Source organism: Gracilinanus agilis, chromosome 3 (genome assembly GCF_016433145.1).
Source record: "Gracilinanus agilis isolate LMUSP501 chromosome 3, AgileGrace, whole genome shotgun sequence".
NCBI lineage: Eukaryota > Metazoa > Chordata > Mammalia > Didelphimorphia > Didelphidae > Gracilinanus > Gracilinanus agilis.
Window position 1 is genome coordinate 115,838,148 of NC_058132.1, and position 16,024 is coordinate 115,854,171.

At 34.4% G+C, this 16,024-nt stretch overlaps 1 protein-coding gene across 2 annotated transcripts in view; it reads right to left on the bottom strand.

Moving 5' to 3' along the window:
• NOX4 (NADPH oxidase 4) overlaps positions 1-16,024 on the bottom strand; it is a 238,008-nt gene that overhangs the window by 165,980 nt on the left and 56,004 nt on the right. For both annotated transcript variants that reach the window (XM_044668216.1, XM_044668215.1), the window contains exons 4-7: positions 14,991-15,075; positions 14,528-14,625; positions 10,670-10,697; positions 2,475-2,547 (exon numbers count right to left, since the gene is read on the bottom strand). In XM_044668216.1, the coding sequence (XP_044524151.1) occupies positions 2,475-2,547; positions 10,670-10,697; positions 14,528-14,625; positions 14,991-15,075 (284 nt within the window). The remainder of the gene's footprint in view (positions 1-2,474; positions 2,548-10,669; positions 10,698-14,527; positions 14,626-14,990; positions 15,076-16,024) is intronic.

The window sequence follows — 16,024 nt, forward strand, 5'->3', positions numbered from 1 at the left end:
ATTATATCAAGAAATTTTATCAAATGCATTAACAAATATTAGGGAGATTACATATACATTTCCCTAATCTGTTAGTCTCATAAGAAAAAGGAGGGAGGGAAGAAGAGAGGAAGGAAGGAAAGAAGGGAGGAAGGGAGGAAGGAAGAAAGGAAGGAAGGAAGGAAGGAAGGAAGGAAGGAAGGAAGGAAGGAAGGAAAAAGGGAGGGAGGAAGGAAAGAAGGAAGGAAGGGAGGGAGGGAGGGAGGAAGGAAGGAAGGGAGGCAGAAAGGAAAATGTTTACAATACTTATTCTGAATGATTGTCATTTCCCTTCATAAATTATTATAAACCATCTCTTTAATTTCATTTTATTAATTTTTAAAATTTCATTCTAGAATTTTTCAGGGATTAAATTCAAGTTCACTGGCCTATAATTTGAATAATTCATCTTATTATCATTTTTAAAAACTGGAAAAGTATTTGTCCATTTCCATTACTGTGATACCTCTCCCATGCTTTATTACCCTCAAAGGTCACTAACAAAATCTCAGTAATCATCTCTGCCAATTCTTTCAGTATTCTGGGATTTGAATTTATCAAGGAGACTTAGGCAAGTTTTCCTATTATCCTCATTTATCTTGGATAGCACTCCTTATTAGCCATTTTTGTTCTGTCTTAGCACCCACTGACATTAAACTATCCATTTACAAATACAAGAAATTACCAATTAGCTGAATAAGGGTCAGTACACTTCTGAAGAGAAAGTGCCTGGACAACACTCTCTTGAATAAAACACAGAGACCTAAAAGCTTTGAAACTCTCTTTCATGTGTTGAATGTCACATTGATTCAGCTTTTAATTATGTCTGTTTCTAAATACAAGACTTTTATAAGCTAGATATCTTCATTCATGGAATCGACTACTCAAAACCTCAACACACTTTAAAAAGATATCAAAATGTAATTAATTTTCTACCTGATGACTTTACCTTGACAAAATAAACTAAAAGTAAGTTTTCTCTCATGAACTCAACACAAAAGAAAATGAAGCTCTTAGTATTCAGAAAAAAGTAACAGGTATTTCCAAATAAAACTGATTAGAAATTTGAGAAACATGCTGAGGAAAAAAAAACAGATCATTAGGAAAAATCTCATTTTGCTAATTATTAATAAAACATGTCTCAAGTTACCAAATCTCTTAACTAATAAAATAAGGTTAGTTATGTAGCTCTAATAGATAAAGATTGTTTATACTTTAAAAATTTCGTGGTTTTGAGAAGCACTGTGGTAAAAAGCTCTGGTCTGAATATTTAGTCATTTAAGTCCTTGTGCCAGTTCTGCCATTTATTAGCTGTGCAACCAAGCACAAGTCACTTCAGATGCCTGGGTCTCAATTGCCTCAACTTCAGAATTGGGATAATGAAAATACTTTTTTTACTTAATTCAGTCTACTGTCAGAAAAGCTTTTTCTCAAGTACATGATACATTTTCCTCACCCAAATCTGCAATTAACTTTAAGTTTCCTAGTACTGTAACTTCAGGTTGTTGTTGTTCAGTTGTTTTTCATGTCTCACTCTATGATGTGCCATTTCTTTCTCCAAATCATTTTCCAGATGAGGAATTAAGGCAAACAGGGTTAAAACACTGGTCCAGGGTCACACAGCTCATAAACCTCTAATCTTGGACTTGAACTCCTGAAGATGAGTCTTCCTGACTCCAGGCCTGACACTCTACCTGCTGCTACACCACCTAGTTGCCCTCATAACTGTACAAATATGTAAACTAATACTATAACAAGACAATTTCATATTTGGCAGAACATGAGGAACTTGAGGTTTGTTGTTTTGTTAGGATTTTTTTAAGGCACATAGGTCCCTCTTCTAGGATCAACACCTATTCAACCCAATTACTTATTGCAAATATAATTATAAGAAAATAAGTTATAAAGTTGTAGTAGGCCTCTAAAATAATCTAATCAATGAATTGCATGCTCCAAATATGGGAAATGAGACCCCAAAAAGGTTCTGTAAAAGAAAATCAGTGTTTAGAATGAATTTAGGTTCAACTTAAGTCTCCATTAACCCCCATCACAAGTCTCTCCCAAAAGTGTTCGATCTATTATGCTTGCTAAGACAAGAAAATGGTGCTCATATTTTAAAGAGATTTTTAAGCCAAAATAAAGACAAAAGCATGTTTTCCTACTTAAAATTTATTGGAAAATTTAAGCAAATAATGTGCTTATATCTGTGAGAAAGTGAACTCCTTGAGAGAAGACTCTTTGTTTTTCTGTCTGTAGTTTAGCACAGTGCTTTGTTCATAATAAGTATTTAATAAATGCTTTTATATTTAATCATTCATTTATTCATAGTACTTAATAAATGACGTATCATTCATCAATTCATTCATTCTGGTTAAAGAAAGTTTCACTGAAGTATAACAGATATAAAAGAAAAAACTAGATTTAAAAAAAAGGAAAATAATGGAACTGATTCTTACCGAATGGCATATGTAGAAGCTGTAATCATGAGGAATAAAACCAACACCATGCAGACTCCTGTCAATCCAGGAACTAAAAGAAATAGATAAATAGGTAGATAAATAAATATATGTGCATGCATTTAAATTGTTCTGAGAAAAAAAAACATAAAGAGTTACTGCTTAGAAATCCAAAGTACTTTGCTCTCTGTTGGAAATACAAATCAAAAGCCAAGTAGCTCTGTGTACTTTTCCTTTTTAACTGGCCATTTTATTAATTATCACAGTTTTGTAGACATTCATGAAAAACCTATTTCCTCCCACCCCACTGTGAATGCTTGTATTTTTCATACTGGTCCACATGGCCTAGTGAATACATATAAATTGCTGTCACCTCTCCCAAAAGGCATATCACAGCCTGAGACCAGAGAATGTCAGAGAACAACTTTAGCATCTAATGGCCTTGTTGGTTTGGTTTTGCTTTTCCAAGCTTTTAAATCTTTCTCTGAGCTAGCTGCTTACCAAAGGACCTCAATTTTTAAAATTTCAAATACTTTTTGGCTCTCGTACCTGAAATATAAAGCCCGAAGCTTTTCAAAGCAGCACCATTAAAAAAAACTGGATGGGAAAATAGGTATTTTCAAACAAAGAGATTACAGTGCCAGCTGTTGCTAAGACCATTGGCAGGACCATTTTTGCCTTGAAATGGAAAACATGCTGAAATTATGTCTTTTGACTGCCTGATGAGAAGAATTATTACATGTGTACCAAAACCTACTCAATGTAAAAAGAAATGTATAAAATGGCATTGCTTTTTAGAATCAATAAGAGAAACAACTGATGAGACCAGGGTAGTGGCAGCCTACGTAGATTGGGAAGTGAAACCAAAATGGCTGATATAGTAAGCCTAGGAGACAAGGATTGGATTTGTGACTTTGTATAGAAAACTCTGATTGTAGAAACATCAACTACCTAAGCAGGTTGGCATCTTCTGTGCAACTTAAAATTTTATAGCAAAATTCCTCCCAATCAGATTAAAACGTAATTGAGAAATGTTTAATAAAAAAATAAAAAACTTAATACAACATACAACATAGATAATGCAAATTTATATGGTAGCACGGATCTGTTTCTATTTGAAATTCTCATCAATGGCCAAAAATATTGAAAGTGTAAGTGATTTGACCAAAGTCACTCAGTTGGTTTATATCAGAGATGAGACAAAAACCCCAGGTTATACTGACTCTGAGGTCCACTATACTAATTTGACCCTCATATATTTTAAAATTTTTAAAAAATCAATCACCAAAATTTCTATACCCTTATACACGGGGACTCCACTTGGAAAATATTCAAAGAAGGTAAAAACAGAAAGAAAGTTAGCATATGCACCAAAATATTCAGAGCAACACCTTTTGTGGTAGAAGAAAATTGGGAACAAAGGAAGAATCTATCAACTGATAAACTAAACAAATTTTGGTAAACTAATAAATGGCATATTAACTATAAAGAAATGACAAATACCAAGAATTCCAAGAAACATGGAAATATATGAACTGATGTAAAGGGAAGAAAGCAACAATAAAATAATATACAAAAGTGACACCATTAATGTAAATGGGGAAAAAACAATAAAACAAAGCTAAATGTTATGTAATTATATTGACCAAGATTAATTCCAGAGTAAAATTGAAAAAACATACCCCACCTCCCCTCACTGCAAAAGGTGAGGACTAATCATGTGAAATATTTTATATTCTTCCAGTCACACATAGTCTATGTATTGACTGGCTTTACTGAACTTTTTTTTTCCTTTTTCTTATTCCTTTTTACAAGGAATGTCTCAACTTGAAGAGGAGAGAGAAGAGAATATATTACAAAATGAATGTGTGATCTAAAGCAAAAGTCCCTAATACAATTTACTTTTTTTAATTCTAATAAAGTAGCTTTTGTAGTTCATTACTGAGAGAGAGTGGATATTCTCATGTCAACATAGATGGGATGTCCACCATTTCTTATACTGTTTTCATGAGTTTTTGTATTCCAAAAACATCACCTGATTCAAAGCAGTTATGATCTTCTCTGAACTTAATGTCCTTAACCAACAAATAGAAATTCTCTTCCTAGTCCTATAATTGAAGACTCATCAGCCTGAATAAGACTTGTTCTAGAAAGGCTGCACTTCACCGGCTTAGCAATCTCTTAGAACTCAAGGTCACCTTCATTCAAGAAAAGGCTTGAAGGAATTCTGTACTGTAATCTCATTAATGTTATTTAAATACAACTAACTCTGTAATATCAATCTCGAATTACTTTACTTCTTCCAATAGAAAGTAAGCTCCTTCAGGGCAAGGTTGTCTGGCTTTCATGTTTTTACTTTTAATATCTAGCTATGTTGGCACACAGAAGGCCCTTTAAAATGCTTCCTGTCTGAATAATTCATTTTCCTGAATAATGCAAACATCATGGATGTCTAAACGTCCCATTAGATATCCTTAGCTCCCCTATATAAAGTAAGATGAGACATTGATTTAGAATAAAGTATTTCCTCATTTTGCTTGTGCCAAACCCTGAGTCAGGAAAGTATGAGTTGAAATTTGGTCTCATTTATTAGCTGTGTAACTCTGCACATGTCACTCTATTGCAGTCTGCCTCAGTTTCCTCATCTATAAAATGGGATTAACAGCAGTCACTACTTCTGAAGGTTTTGTGAGAATAAAATGCGGTATTTGCCAAATGTTTTGCAAACCTTAAAGTCTTATATAAATACCATCTATTATTGTTATTGGTTATCATAGTTATTACAGAGTATAGAGATTTTTCACTACCATGACTTAGTTTCCTTTTCATTCTGAAACTCCCCTCAGTACTTGGGGTCTTCTAATCCTTGAACATCCTTCCACCATACTATATCCATTTCCCATTGGTAAATTTCTTCTGGGTACTCCATTTCAGCAATGGCTCTAAGGTGATCATCCTTCATTCTCCTCTAGGTGGTCCTTCTGACTTTGGACTTTTCTATTATACCCCAATAGGAGGTATCGTCTCCACTCCCCCAACTCCCCTTCTTTTTAGCTCCACTTTATGTGATGTGTTTCCCTCCTTTTAGAATGTAAAATTGTTGGGGGCAAGGACTGTCCTTCTATTTGCATGTATTTTTAATCCCCAGCACTTAGCATAATACTTGGCATATGATAAACACTTAATAAACAACTGTTGCCCAACTGCCTGCTTCCCTTTACAAAAGAAAAAAAAATCATTGATAAAAGTAGAAAGTAGTCTTTAGAAATTATCTAAGCCAACTCCTTTTTTTTGAAGATGAAGAAACTGAAACACAAAGAGATTAAGCTATTTGCCAACAACCCGTGACTATTAAGAAGCAGAACCAGAATTCAAACTCAGTTCCCCTCACTCTAAATCTGGAGTTCTCTCTCTTTACCAGGCTCAGCATATTCTCATCTCTAGACTTTGAGCTCAACAGCAAAGAACTACGGTGATTAAAGTATCACAGAATTAAAATAGCAGTCTGATTTTTTGCATATGTCACTAAGGACCTTACCATGATTATAAGGATTGAGTCTGGAAAAGATCAAACCAAGTAGAAACAAATAAACTTGCTTTCCTGTAAATCACACTGTCTTGCAACCACCCCACAGCATATCTATTCAGAAAAATGGGCAAAATTATTTTTGACATCTTCCTCCTAATAACCAACAGCTTGGTGTATTCACACTGTTATCTAGCTTTCAAAAAAAAAAATACTTTACTTGGCTACCCCTACCCAAGCCTGCCCTTCCCTAAAACTGTCTTATCTACCAAAAGAACTCCTCCACTCAACCTTCAAATTCCCATGGCCTTGGTAACTGAATGACAGATTTAAGAATAAAAACTATTTGACTGCATTAATCCATACTAGGATATCCGTGACTGAAAAACAACTCAACCTTCCAGCCATTTGAAATTTTTAAGTGGCTCCTTATTAACCCAAATAAACTGATAGTAGCTAAAATATCACTGGAGTAAAGGGTATGGGGGATCTGGGACACAACTTCTAATTGCCTCCCTGAAGATGACAGTCTAAAATTCTTATTTTATATGGTACTGTCATATGGTTTTGAGCACCTTGACAAAAGTATTTAGGCATCAATATGCAAGAAGCATTTAAGCTTTTGTCCAAGGTGTCTTGTTTTATAACATTAAAAAAAGAAGTTATAAACCCAATGCCATAAGCATTGATTATGTTCACATACTTGGACATAGTGATGAGATCATTCTCCATCATAAACAATGTCTATGAAAAATGAAAAGTCCCCTTTGCAGAGGAGGAGGAGTATGAAACACCAGGTGTATTGTCATATTCCACTGATGTGATTAATTTATCTGACATTCTTTCCTTTTCTTCCTTTATTCTTTTTTCTTTCTTTTACTTCTTTTTTTCACCCATTTGAAGGGGGAAGAAAAATATATAGAAATAAAGCTGATGCAAAAAACAAAATATCAACCAAGTTTTTGGTAAATAAAAAAAATGTTCCCCTTAGACATCAAATCTTTCCTCATATATGTACAGTAGTGTGAATTAAAGATGCCATTAAAATGAATCAAGAAGGGTGGAAGGGCCTACAAGGCACCTCTCTTGCCTATGGGAAGAATCAAGACAGAATATTAAGTTCCTATGCTTTTCACTGAAATATATAAAATAAGGTGACTACATGGAAAAGCAGGGCAGCCAGGTATCAAGTGTATGAAGTGCCACATCTGGAGTCAGGAAGACCCGAATTCAAATCCAGCCTCGGACTCTTATTAGGGGTGTAATATTGGCCAAGACACTTAATTCTGTTTGCCTTTTTCTCATCTGTAAAATGAGCTAGAGAAGGAAATGGCAAACCACTCCAGTATCTTCGCAAAAAAAAAAAAAAAAAAAAACAACAACAACTAAATGGGGTTGCAAAGAATCAGACATAACAGAAATGGCTGAATAACAACAATATTGAGGAATATTAAAAATGTATCACTCTTATGTAAAGTCAGATTGCCCAAGCATATCTTTGATTATAGGAGACTGCAATATTGCAGGGCTTCATGCAATCTGCAATTCATCTGAAAAGATAAACATCTGGAAGATCTCAGTATCTATAAGGAATTCCTCTACCCCTTGGACTATGCACAGGTATCCTCTTTGATAGTTGCAGACATGCTTGTCAAATCTGCTTTATATCTCCCTTGTTATAAACAAATAGATGATTGTTGAAAAAATTCTTTGTTGAGTCAAGGCAAAGGAAGAATAGTGTCAGCTTGCCTGGGACACTGAAGAGTGAAAAACAGAAAAATAGCAAATTGACCTCAAAGTGGGAACTCGTTTTCCAGACACAAAGGAAGGAGGAACAATTCTCTAACCCCCTGATAACAAACCTATGACATGCGTGTCAGCGCTGACACACATAGCTATTTTCAGTGACACGAGGCCACGTACAGAGAAGTATGGGGCCGCATGCCAAGGATGAAACATTTGCTGTAGTGTAGTGTAGACACTCTGTGCCGGAGGTCTGTAGGCCAAAACAACTGTCACTAAGCAAGTAAGTTAAATAATTAGTTTTTGGTTTATTAAATATAGTTATATATTACAATTATACATTTTTGTTATTTAAACTATAAATATCACAAAATTGTGGTTTTTTTCTCAAAGTGACACACCACCCGAGTTATACTCGGTTTTTTGGTGAATTTTGACACACCAAGCTCAAAAGGTTGCCCATCCCTGGTCTAATCCCACTCCCCCATTCCCTACCTAAAGACATATGGCAAGTGGATCTTGTAACAGGGCAAAAAGAAACCAAATAGTCACTATGAGTCCCAACCCATCAACTGGGCCAGAGAGGCTCTGGCATTTGCCTCAAGGCTTGAGCCAATGCTGCTTCTTAGTCAGTGACCTTCCCTACTCCCCTCCCTTTATGATCATAAAAGCACAATATCTTGTGCTTATTCATGGCAATTAAGGTCCCAAGAATTAATGGAATGAGCTTTGAGAAGACAATGGAATTAGTAAGACAATTCCCCTCAAAGACCTCATTAGGTAACAGCTTCTGCAGATCAATCAACACTAGATTTCCTTGTATGCCTCTTCTACTTTCTGCTCCTTCATCAGGGCCTGTGACCTTTTGGTCAATTGTGTGCCTATAAAGACTTATGGAAGAATTTCTAAAAATCTGAATGTTTTCATCTATTCATATCATACCTGTGAAAAATATAATCAGGTTTTTATAAACTATCTTTTTGCTCACGTGAATCATATTCAAACAAAATGATTTATGGCCCTTTGAAATTGTGAGGTTTTTGTTTTGAGGGACAAAATGAAACCTCTGCAGCCAACTCATTTGTTTGCACCTAAAAGGAAAACCTTTTGAATCATCCTTCTATTTATCTACAACATCCCTTTGTCTTCTCATCTCATCACCATAATTCAATATTGATATGGTTCAGTTCTTTCAATAATATAAATTTAGTCATTAGCAAAGAATCTCATATTTAAAGTGCCTGGAGCTAAGATGACCTAAAAACTGTCTCATTCGCAAGTATCCTTTCCCAGGGGTCATTTTTTCATAAAATAATTTTTTTTTGTTTTGTAGGTTGCCATGGCAAAATAACTCATCCACGAATGAGCAGCTACTAATGACAAGCTTCATTACCCTTAGTTAAACTGGTCCTCAGACAGCAGATTGTCTCAGGAGCCCTCTACTTGAAGATATTCCAAAAGGCACCTCACTGGCATAGTCTTCAAGAAACTAGAGAAAACTCTCTTCCCTAATGATGCGTCAAAGTAGGACTTTGTAGAAGGGAACATTTTTATTTAAGTAAAACAACTGATCATATGTTTAAATCACTTTTGGCATCACAAGATAGGTAACACATTACATTCTAATCCTCTAAATTCTCTTCTCATTTTTTTTCTATTAAGTAACTGACAAATTCTCCAAAAGAAAAAAAAAATAGCCATGCGTTTAATGATTGACAAATTTCAATCTAAGAGGATATTTGCTGGGTATTTGTTGAAAAAGTCAATGTATGAAAAATGTACTCTAAAACTGAAAGTCCAAAAAGCTCCCAAAGAAAGTTTACTATATGTTCAATTACTAACTATATAATAGTAGGTCTTGGATAATGCATGCTAGAAACTTCTTTTAGAGATGAAATTTCTTTATCATGAGATCCTTTCTGAATTACAGTAACTAAATATGGTTAGAAAGAATCCAACATAGGTCTCCTTTTCTATTCAACTTCTAGTAGTATATATTTGGAGCCTGGGAGACTTAGATTTAGGTCTTTCCTCTAACATATAATGTCAGTGTGACCTGGGGCAAGCCACTAAACCTCTTAGGGCCCACAGGCAACTTTCAAGACTCTCTCGGTCACAAATCAGGTGCTGCTCTGAATTGGCAGAGTTCCTCCCAGCAAGAACCCTTCACCTATATTCCTTTCTATTCTGTGTATTTCCTCAAATTATATTTATAATTATATATTCTACTTATTTCTATTTATTTCCTCTATGGTTTAAGATACGTACTTTTTATCTATCATTGCAATTTTAGGGTTTATACATAATTTTTGAAATGCATGACACCCTTCCTATTCTTCAAAACTTAGTTCAAGGACCATCTTATGCATGAAATTCTTTGCTGATCCCCCAATTGCTAGTGCCCACTCTCCCTAGTGGCTTTGAATTATTGGGCATATGCTCAGAATATACTTTTATATGTACATTTTGTCTTGAATACAAGGTGCTTGAAAACAGACATTTCATATCTTGCATTTGTAATCTAGCACGGTGTCTGTTAAAAGAAGGGAATTCATAAATGTATATTGATTGACTGATTGGTGGGTAAATTCAAGTTATATAACAAAGGAGAAATTTAGTTGTATTTCATATGTAAGCAATGTTAAATATATAATATCATAACATATTCCTGCAGCTACCCACAAAAGGAAGGACAGTGAGAGAATGAACCATCAGGGGAAAGGCTGCATGATTTAATTTCCACTTTTCTTCATAAAGTTCTGGCTCAAAAAGAAAACTACTAAATACTAATTCTACAATCCAATATTCAATACTGTTTCTGAAAAATACAATATATCTGAATATTTCAGCTGAAAGATCTGCTCTGATAGTGAAGACTTACAAGGCTTCATAGAATCTTCAGAGAAAACTGTTCATATCAACTTACCAGTGGTGAAGAGAAGTTTCCTGGGATCCTGAACAAAACAAAAACAAATCAATGAAACAAAACAAAATAGAATATTAATCATGCATAATTCTACAAAGGACTCAGAGGACATAAGCACATGTTGGGTAGATATGACACTTCCCTTTCAAAGAAACATTAAAAGCACTCAGTTCAGTGCCATACTAATCAAACTACCAAAAAATTATTTTGTAGAGCTAGAAAAAAATAACAAAATTCATCTGGAAGAACAAAAGGTGGAGAATCTCAGGGGAATGAGTGAAAGAAATGGGACAGAAAGTGGCAATACCAAATCTCAAAAGTATTATAAAACGATAATCATCAAAACAAAAGAGTACTGGTTAAGAAATAGAGTGGTGGTTCATTGAAATTGATTAGGTATATAATACACAGTAGTTAATGACCATAGCAATCAAATGTGTTTGATTAACCAAAAGATCCCAGCTTTTGGAAAAAGAACTCACTAGTTGACAAAAATTGCTAGGAAAACAAAAACATTATGGCAAAAACTAGACATGGACCAATATCTCATGCTGTATACAATGGTCAAAATCGGTACATGGTTTAGACAAAAAGAGTGATACAGTAAGCAAATTAAGGGAGCATGGAATAGTTTAATCATGAGATCTATGGATAAGGGAAGGATTTATGACCAAATTCGATAGGAAGCTTTAAGAGATATAAAATGGGTAAATCGTGAATATATTAAATTTAAAAGTTTTTTTACAGAAACAAAACCAATGCAACTTAAGATTAGAAGGGAAGCAGAAAACTGGGGTGGGGGGGATTTGCAGCATTTATCTAATAGCCTCATTTTTCAAATATATGAAGAATTGAGTCAAATTTATAAGAATGTAAGTCATTCCCCAATTGATAAATGCTTAAAGGATATAAATAGGAAGTTTTCAGGTAAGAAATCAAAGTGTCTATAGTCACATAAAAATGCTCTCAATCATTACTGATTAAATAAATACAAATTAAAACAACTCTGAGGTACCACTTCACACCTATCAGATTCACTAATATGACAGAAAAGGAAAATGATAAATGTCAGAGGGAATGTGGGAAAGCCATGAACTGTTGGTGGAATTGTAAAATGATACAGCCATTCTGGAGAATGATTTGGAATTATGCCCAAAAGGCAAAAAACTGCCTACCCTTTGATCCAGCAATACCACCACTAAGTCTGTATCCAAAAAAGATAAAAAATAGCAGGTGGAGAAGGGTACAGCTAGATGACTCAATGGATTGAGAACCAAACCTAGAGATGCCTTGGAACCTAATACTATTGATTATAAGATAATGGTGGGTTTTTTTTATAGGAGTAAGAAGGCAAAGTGATCTATTTTTACAAAAATGTTTATAGCAGTTGTTTTGTAGTGGCAAAGAATTAAAAATTGAGGGATTGTCCATTAATTGAGAAATGGCTGAACAAGTCATGGTATATGATTGTAATGGAATATTACTATTCTATGAAAAATGACAAGGAGGTTTAAAAAATTGGAAAGACCTACTTATAATAATACAAAATGAAGTGAGCAGAAACAGGAGAGCATTGCACACAGTAACAACAATATTGTAAGATGATCAACTATGAATGGCTTTTCTAATCTCAGAAATATCATGAATCAAGACAATTTCAAAAATGCTATTCCCCCTCCAGAGAAAAACTGATAGCGTGTAATTGTATATCAAATAATATTATTTTTCATTTATTTTCTTCATGGATTTTTGTTTTATATTAGTCTTCTATGACATGACCAAAATATGTTTTGCATGATTGCACATATATAACCTAGAACAAATTACTTACTGTCTCAAGGAAAGGAATAGAGAATTTGAAACTCAAAATTTTAGAAAATAAATGTTAACTATGGTTATACATGATTGGAAAAATAAATTTTTATATTTTTTAAATGTATTTGGTTGTTTCTGAAGAATTTCATGCACGATGTTGGAAGGGCCTCTAGGATTTCAATGACATAGGATATATCCCTTCTTTCAGGAACGATCTCTAAAAAGTATCTTCAAAAAATCAGACATCTTTCTATCTGAAAGAGCATTGGACTAGAAATCAGAAGACCAGGGTTCCAGTCCTGCCTCTACCATTTAGTAACACAATCACAGTCGTGTCATTTAACCTCTATGATTCAATTTCCTCATTTGCAAAATGGAAATGACAATATCTGCCTTAATGACCTCAAGATAGACAGGCCTGTGAGAATCAAGTAGGACAATGGATGTGAAAGCTCTTTATAACCTCAAAGATACTATAAAACTACAACATATTCTTATTCCTACTATCATCTTTATGTTTGACTTAGGCCTCTCACATGGAAAGGAAAAGGCTTTGTCTCTCTCTGTACTTCTTTTTCTCTGTCTATGTCTCAGTCTGTGTGTCTCTCAAATTAGATGGTTTCTCAATTACTTTTAGATTTCACTTTTAATAATGTTGGCAACCACTTAATCCTACTTGATCCATCAAACATAAATGGTAATACAGCATCCATTCCCTTCTTCCACCATGGTGTCAAGGTCAAGAACTAACCTGATGCTAGACCAGGCAGAGCAAGCAGTGACTGACTTGGTATAATATAAGCCCCATCACCCAAAAATCTCCCCTAGCTTACCATTTAACGATTCAAATCAGGTATTACTAAATCAGACTTATTTTATAGTAAATTAACTATCTAGGTAAACTATATTATGGACAATAATTTTAAGCAAAAAAAACCCCACTTCATTTTAGGATTATTGCTTAAGGGCTAAGGCATTATAATCTGGAAAGTCTAAGACTTTAGAAAGAAAAGAATTGATATGATTAATCCTTTAGCACTCTCATTTAATTATCACATATTAAGAGCATACTACACTGTGCTAGGAGCTGGTGAATATATGAAGCTGACCTCACAATATTTATAGTCTAAAATGGAAAGACACAAAACCCAGAGAACAAAAATAACATAAGTATCCCCCTTCCATCAATAGCAGTTAACAGAGTCCTGATAAAATATCATACAGGATGGGTTAAGTTTAAAGTGAAGTGATAGAAAGCTGGAATATAAGCAACCAGGGACCCAAATAAAAATACTGAGCTACCTGTGTTGGGGACATGGGGAAAAGAAATGGGGATGGGGAAGTTGGGAATATATATAATATATATATAATTTATTATAACAATCTGCAGGGGTCTGCACTATTTAAGATTCACAGGAAAAAAGGGTCTGGATTAACAAAGCAAGCTGGGGAGACTGATGACAAAGATACCCTAAACCAGTGGTTCCCAAATTTTTTTGACCTACCACCCCCTTTCCAGAAAAAATATTACTTAGCTCCCTGGAAATTAATTTTTTTTAATTTTAATAGCAATTAATAGGAAAGATAAATGCACCTGTGGCCATCACCACTCTCTCTGGATTGCTGCAGTACCCACCAGGGGGCAGTAGCGCCCACTTTGGGAATCACTGCTCTAAACACTCAAAGTATCCTGATACTTTTAGAGAGAAAGTGCCATACAAGAAACCTAGTAAAATTTTGCAGCTGTCATGAAGCCGCTGACACTTTCTGCTGAATGATAGGAGGGTGGCCTGAGCTGCCAACACCTGAGCACTGACATGTTTACGAAACAAATACTTTTCAAATTCCCATTTTCTGGCATTAGGGATCTGAAATGGTAATCACCCAGATTTCATGACCAAAAAGAATTCCAAAAAACTAACCTGACAAATACATTTCAAGATGCTTTAAAAAGTATAGCAAGTTACTGATGTCCAACCCATCAAACCTCATTAAATGGAACACAGAAGTCCAAAGGAAAATACGAAGTCACAGACCACCCACCTCATCCCGGTATCTTGCTGCATTGATTTCGAGGAAATCCTCATTGTAATTCACAGAGAAGTGCAGAGCATTCACCAGATGGGCGGCGACATGGACTCCTGGAAAAACCAACAAGGCCCTGATTTATTAAGTCTTTATTTATTGAATTTTATTTTATTGATTTATTGAAGCTTTTTAAAATGCCATTTCTAATAACAATCTGAAATAAAACTATTGCCTTTCAAGAGCATTGACATGACCTGATATATATAAAATACTACTTTCTTATGATGTGCATTAATAAAAGCAATTATCTGTAGGTCTTTCTAAGGATACATAAAAGGCTAATCTTTTGACAAGAATACCATTATCCACAGGTAACAGCTAAACTCTTCATCAAGAAAGTTATCAAAACAAATGGTAACTCTAATACAGTTTTTAAGGTCTTTCTGCTAGATAAGCTTTCAACCTCATAAAATCTTACCTGAAAAGATGCAGATGGTAATACCACAGGTTATGTGGAAAGTTCTACTTTTATCCAAAAGCCTTCTTGTTCTTCTGCTTGCAACCTAAATTTTTTTAAAAAAATTTAGTGAATTCCTTTGATAAAATATAGTAATAGGCTAAAATAATAAAATGACTAATCATATTGAGGGAAATCATTCAGCTCCTATATTTGACCATGTTTTACATTCAGAGAATGTGGAATAATCAAACAAACAGCACTATCTATCCTCACCTTTTTTACTTTCTTCCTTTTGAAACCTGGGAACCAAAATGTAGCAGTCTAGGATGTGAATGATGAGTACAAAGTTTGAGAACTCTCAGGATAACTGTATGCTTATAACTAACTAAATAAAAAATAAAGTAAGTTTAAAAACAATGCAATAAAACTAGATAATGTTTCTGTAGTTTCCCATTCATTTGAAATATTGAGTAGTGAGGAGCAGGCAAAGCAATCCTAAAACAACAATTATTTTTAAATAGTTAAAATCACATAACTCAATGACACTTAAACAAAAGGGGGAAACATTTATTTATTTACGTACAGTCTGGACCTGTGATTTCATTGGTTTAGGAAACTAGTGAGAAAATTCTCTCTTCCAATGCAGACTGACAAGTAACTCTTCCGGACTCTTGCTCTTAAAGAGTTGCCTTATTGTATAGGTGTAAATAGATTAAATGCTTCATCTTAATAAATACTTATTAAAGTCCCTAACACATGTAAGATGCTATATTAAGTGCTGTGCAAAGAAGGAAAAAATGGTAGTGACTGCTCTCAAGGAGCTTACACTCTAAAATTGTGAATACAGCATATACATGAGTAAATATGATACTACATAAAACGAGATAAGACCAAAGAAGTTGAGCTAAAAATATCCAGGAAATGTAAAAACAGAGCAATCAGTTACGAAGGGGCAGATGGGGGTATGAAGGCTAGAGAGTAAAATCAAGGAAGGCTTCACAAAAAAATGTAGCACTAGAACTAAGAAGAGAAGCAATCCAACTGGTAGATCC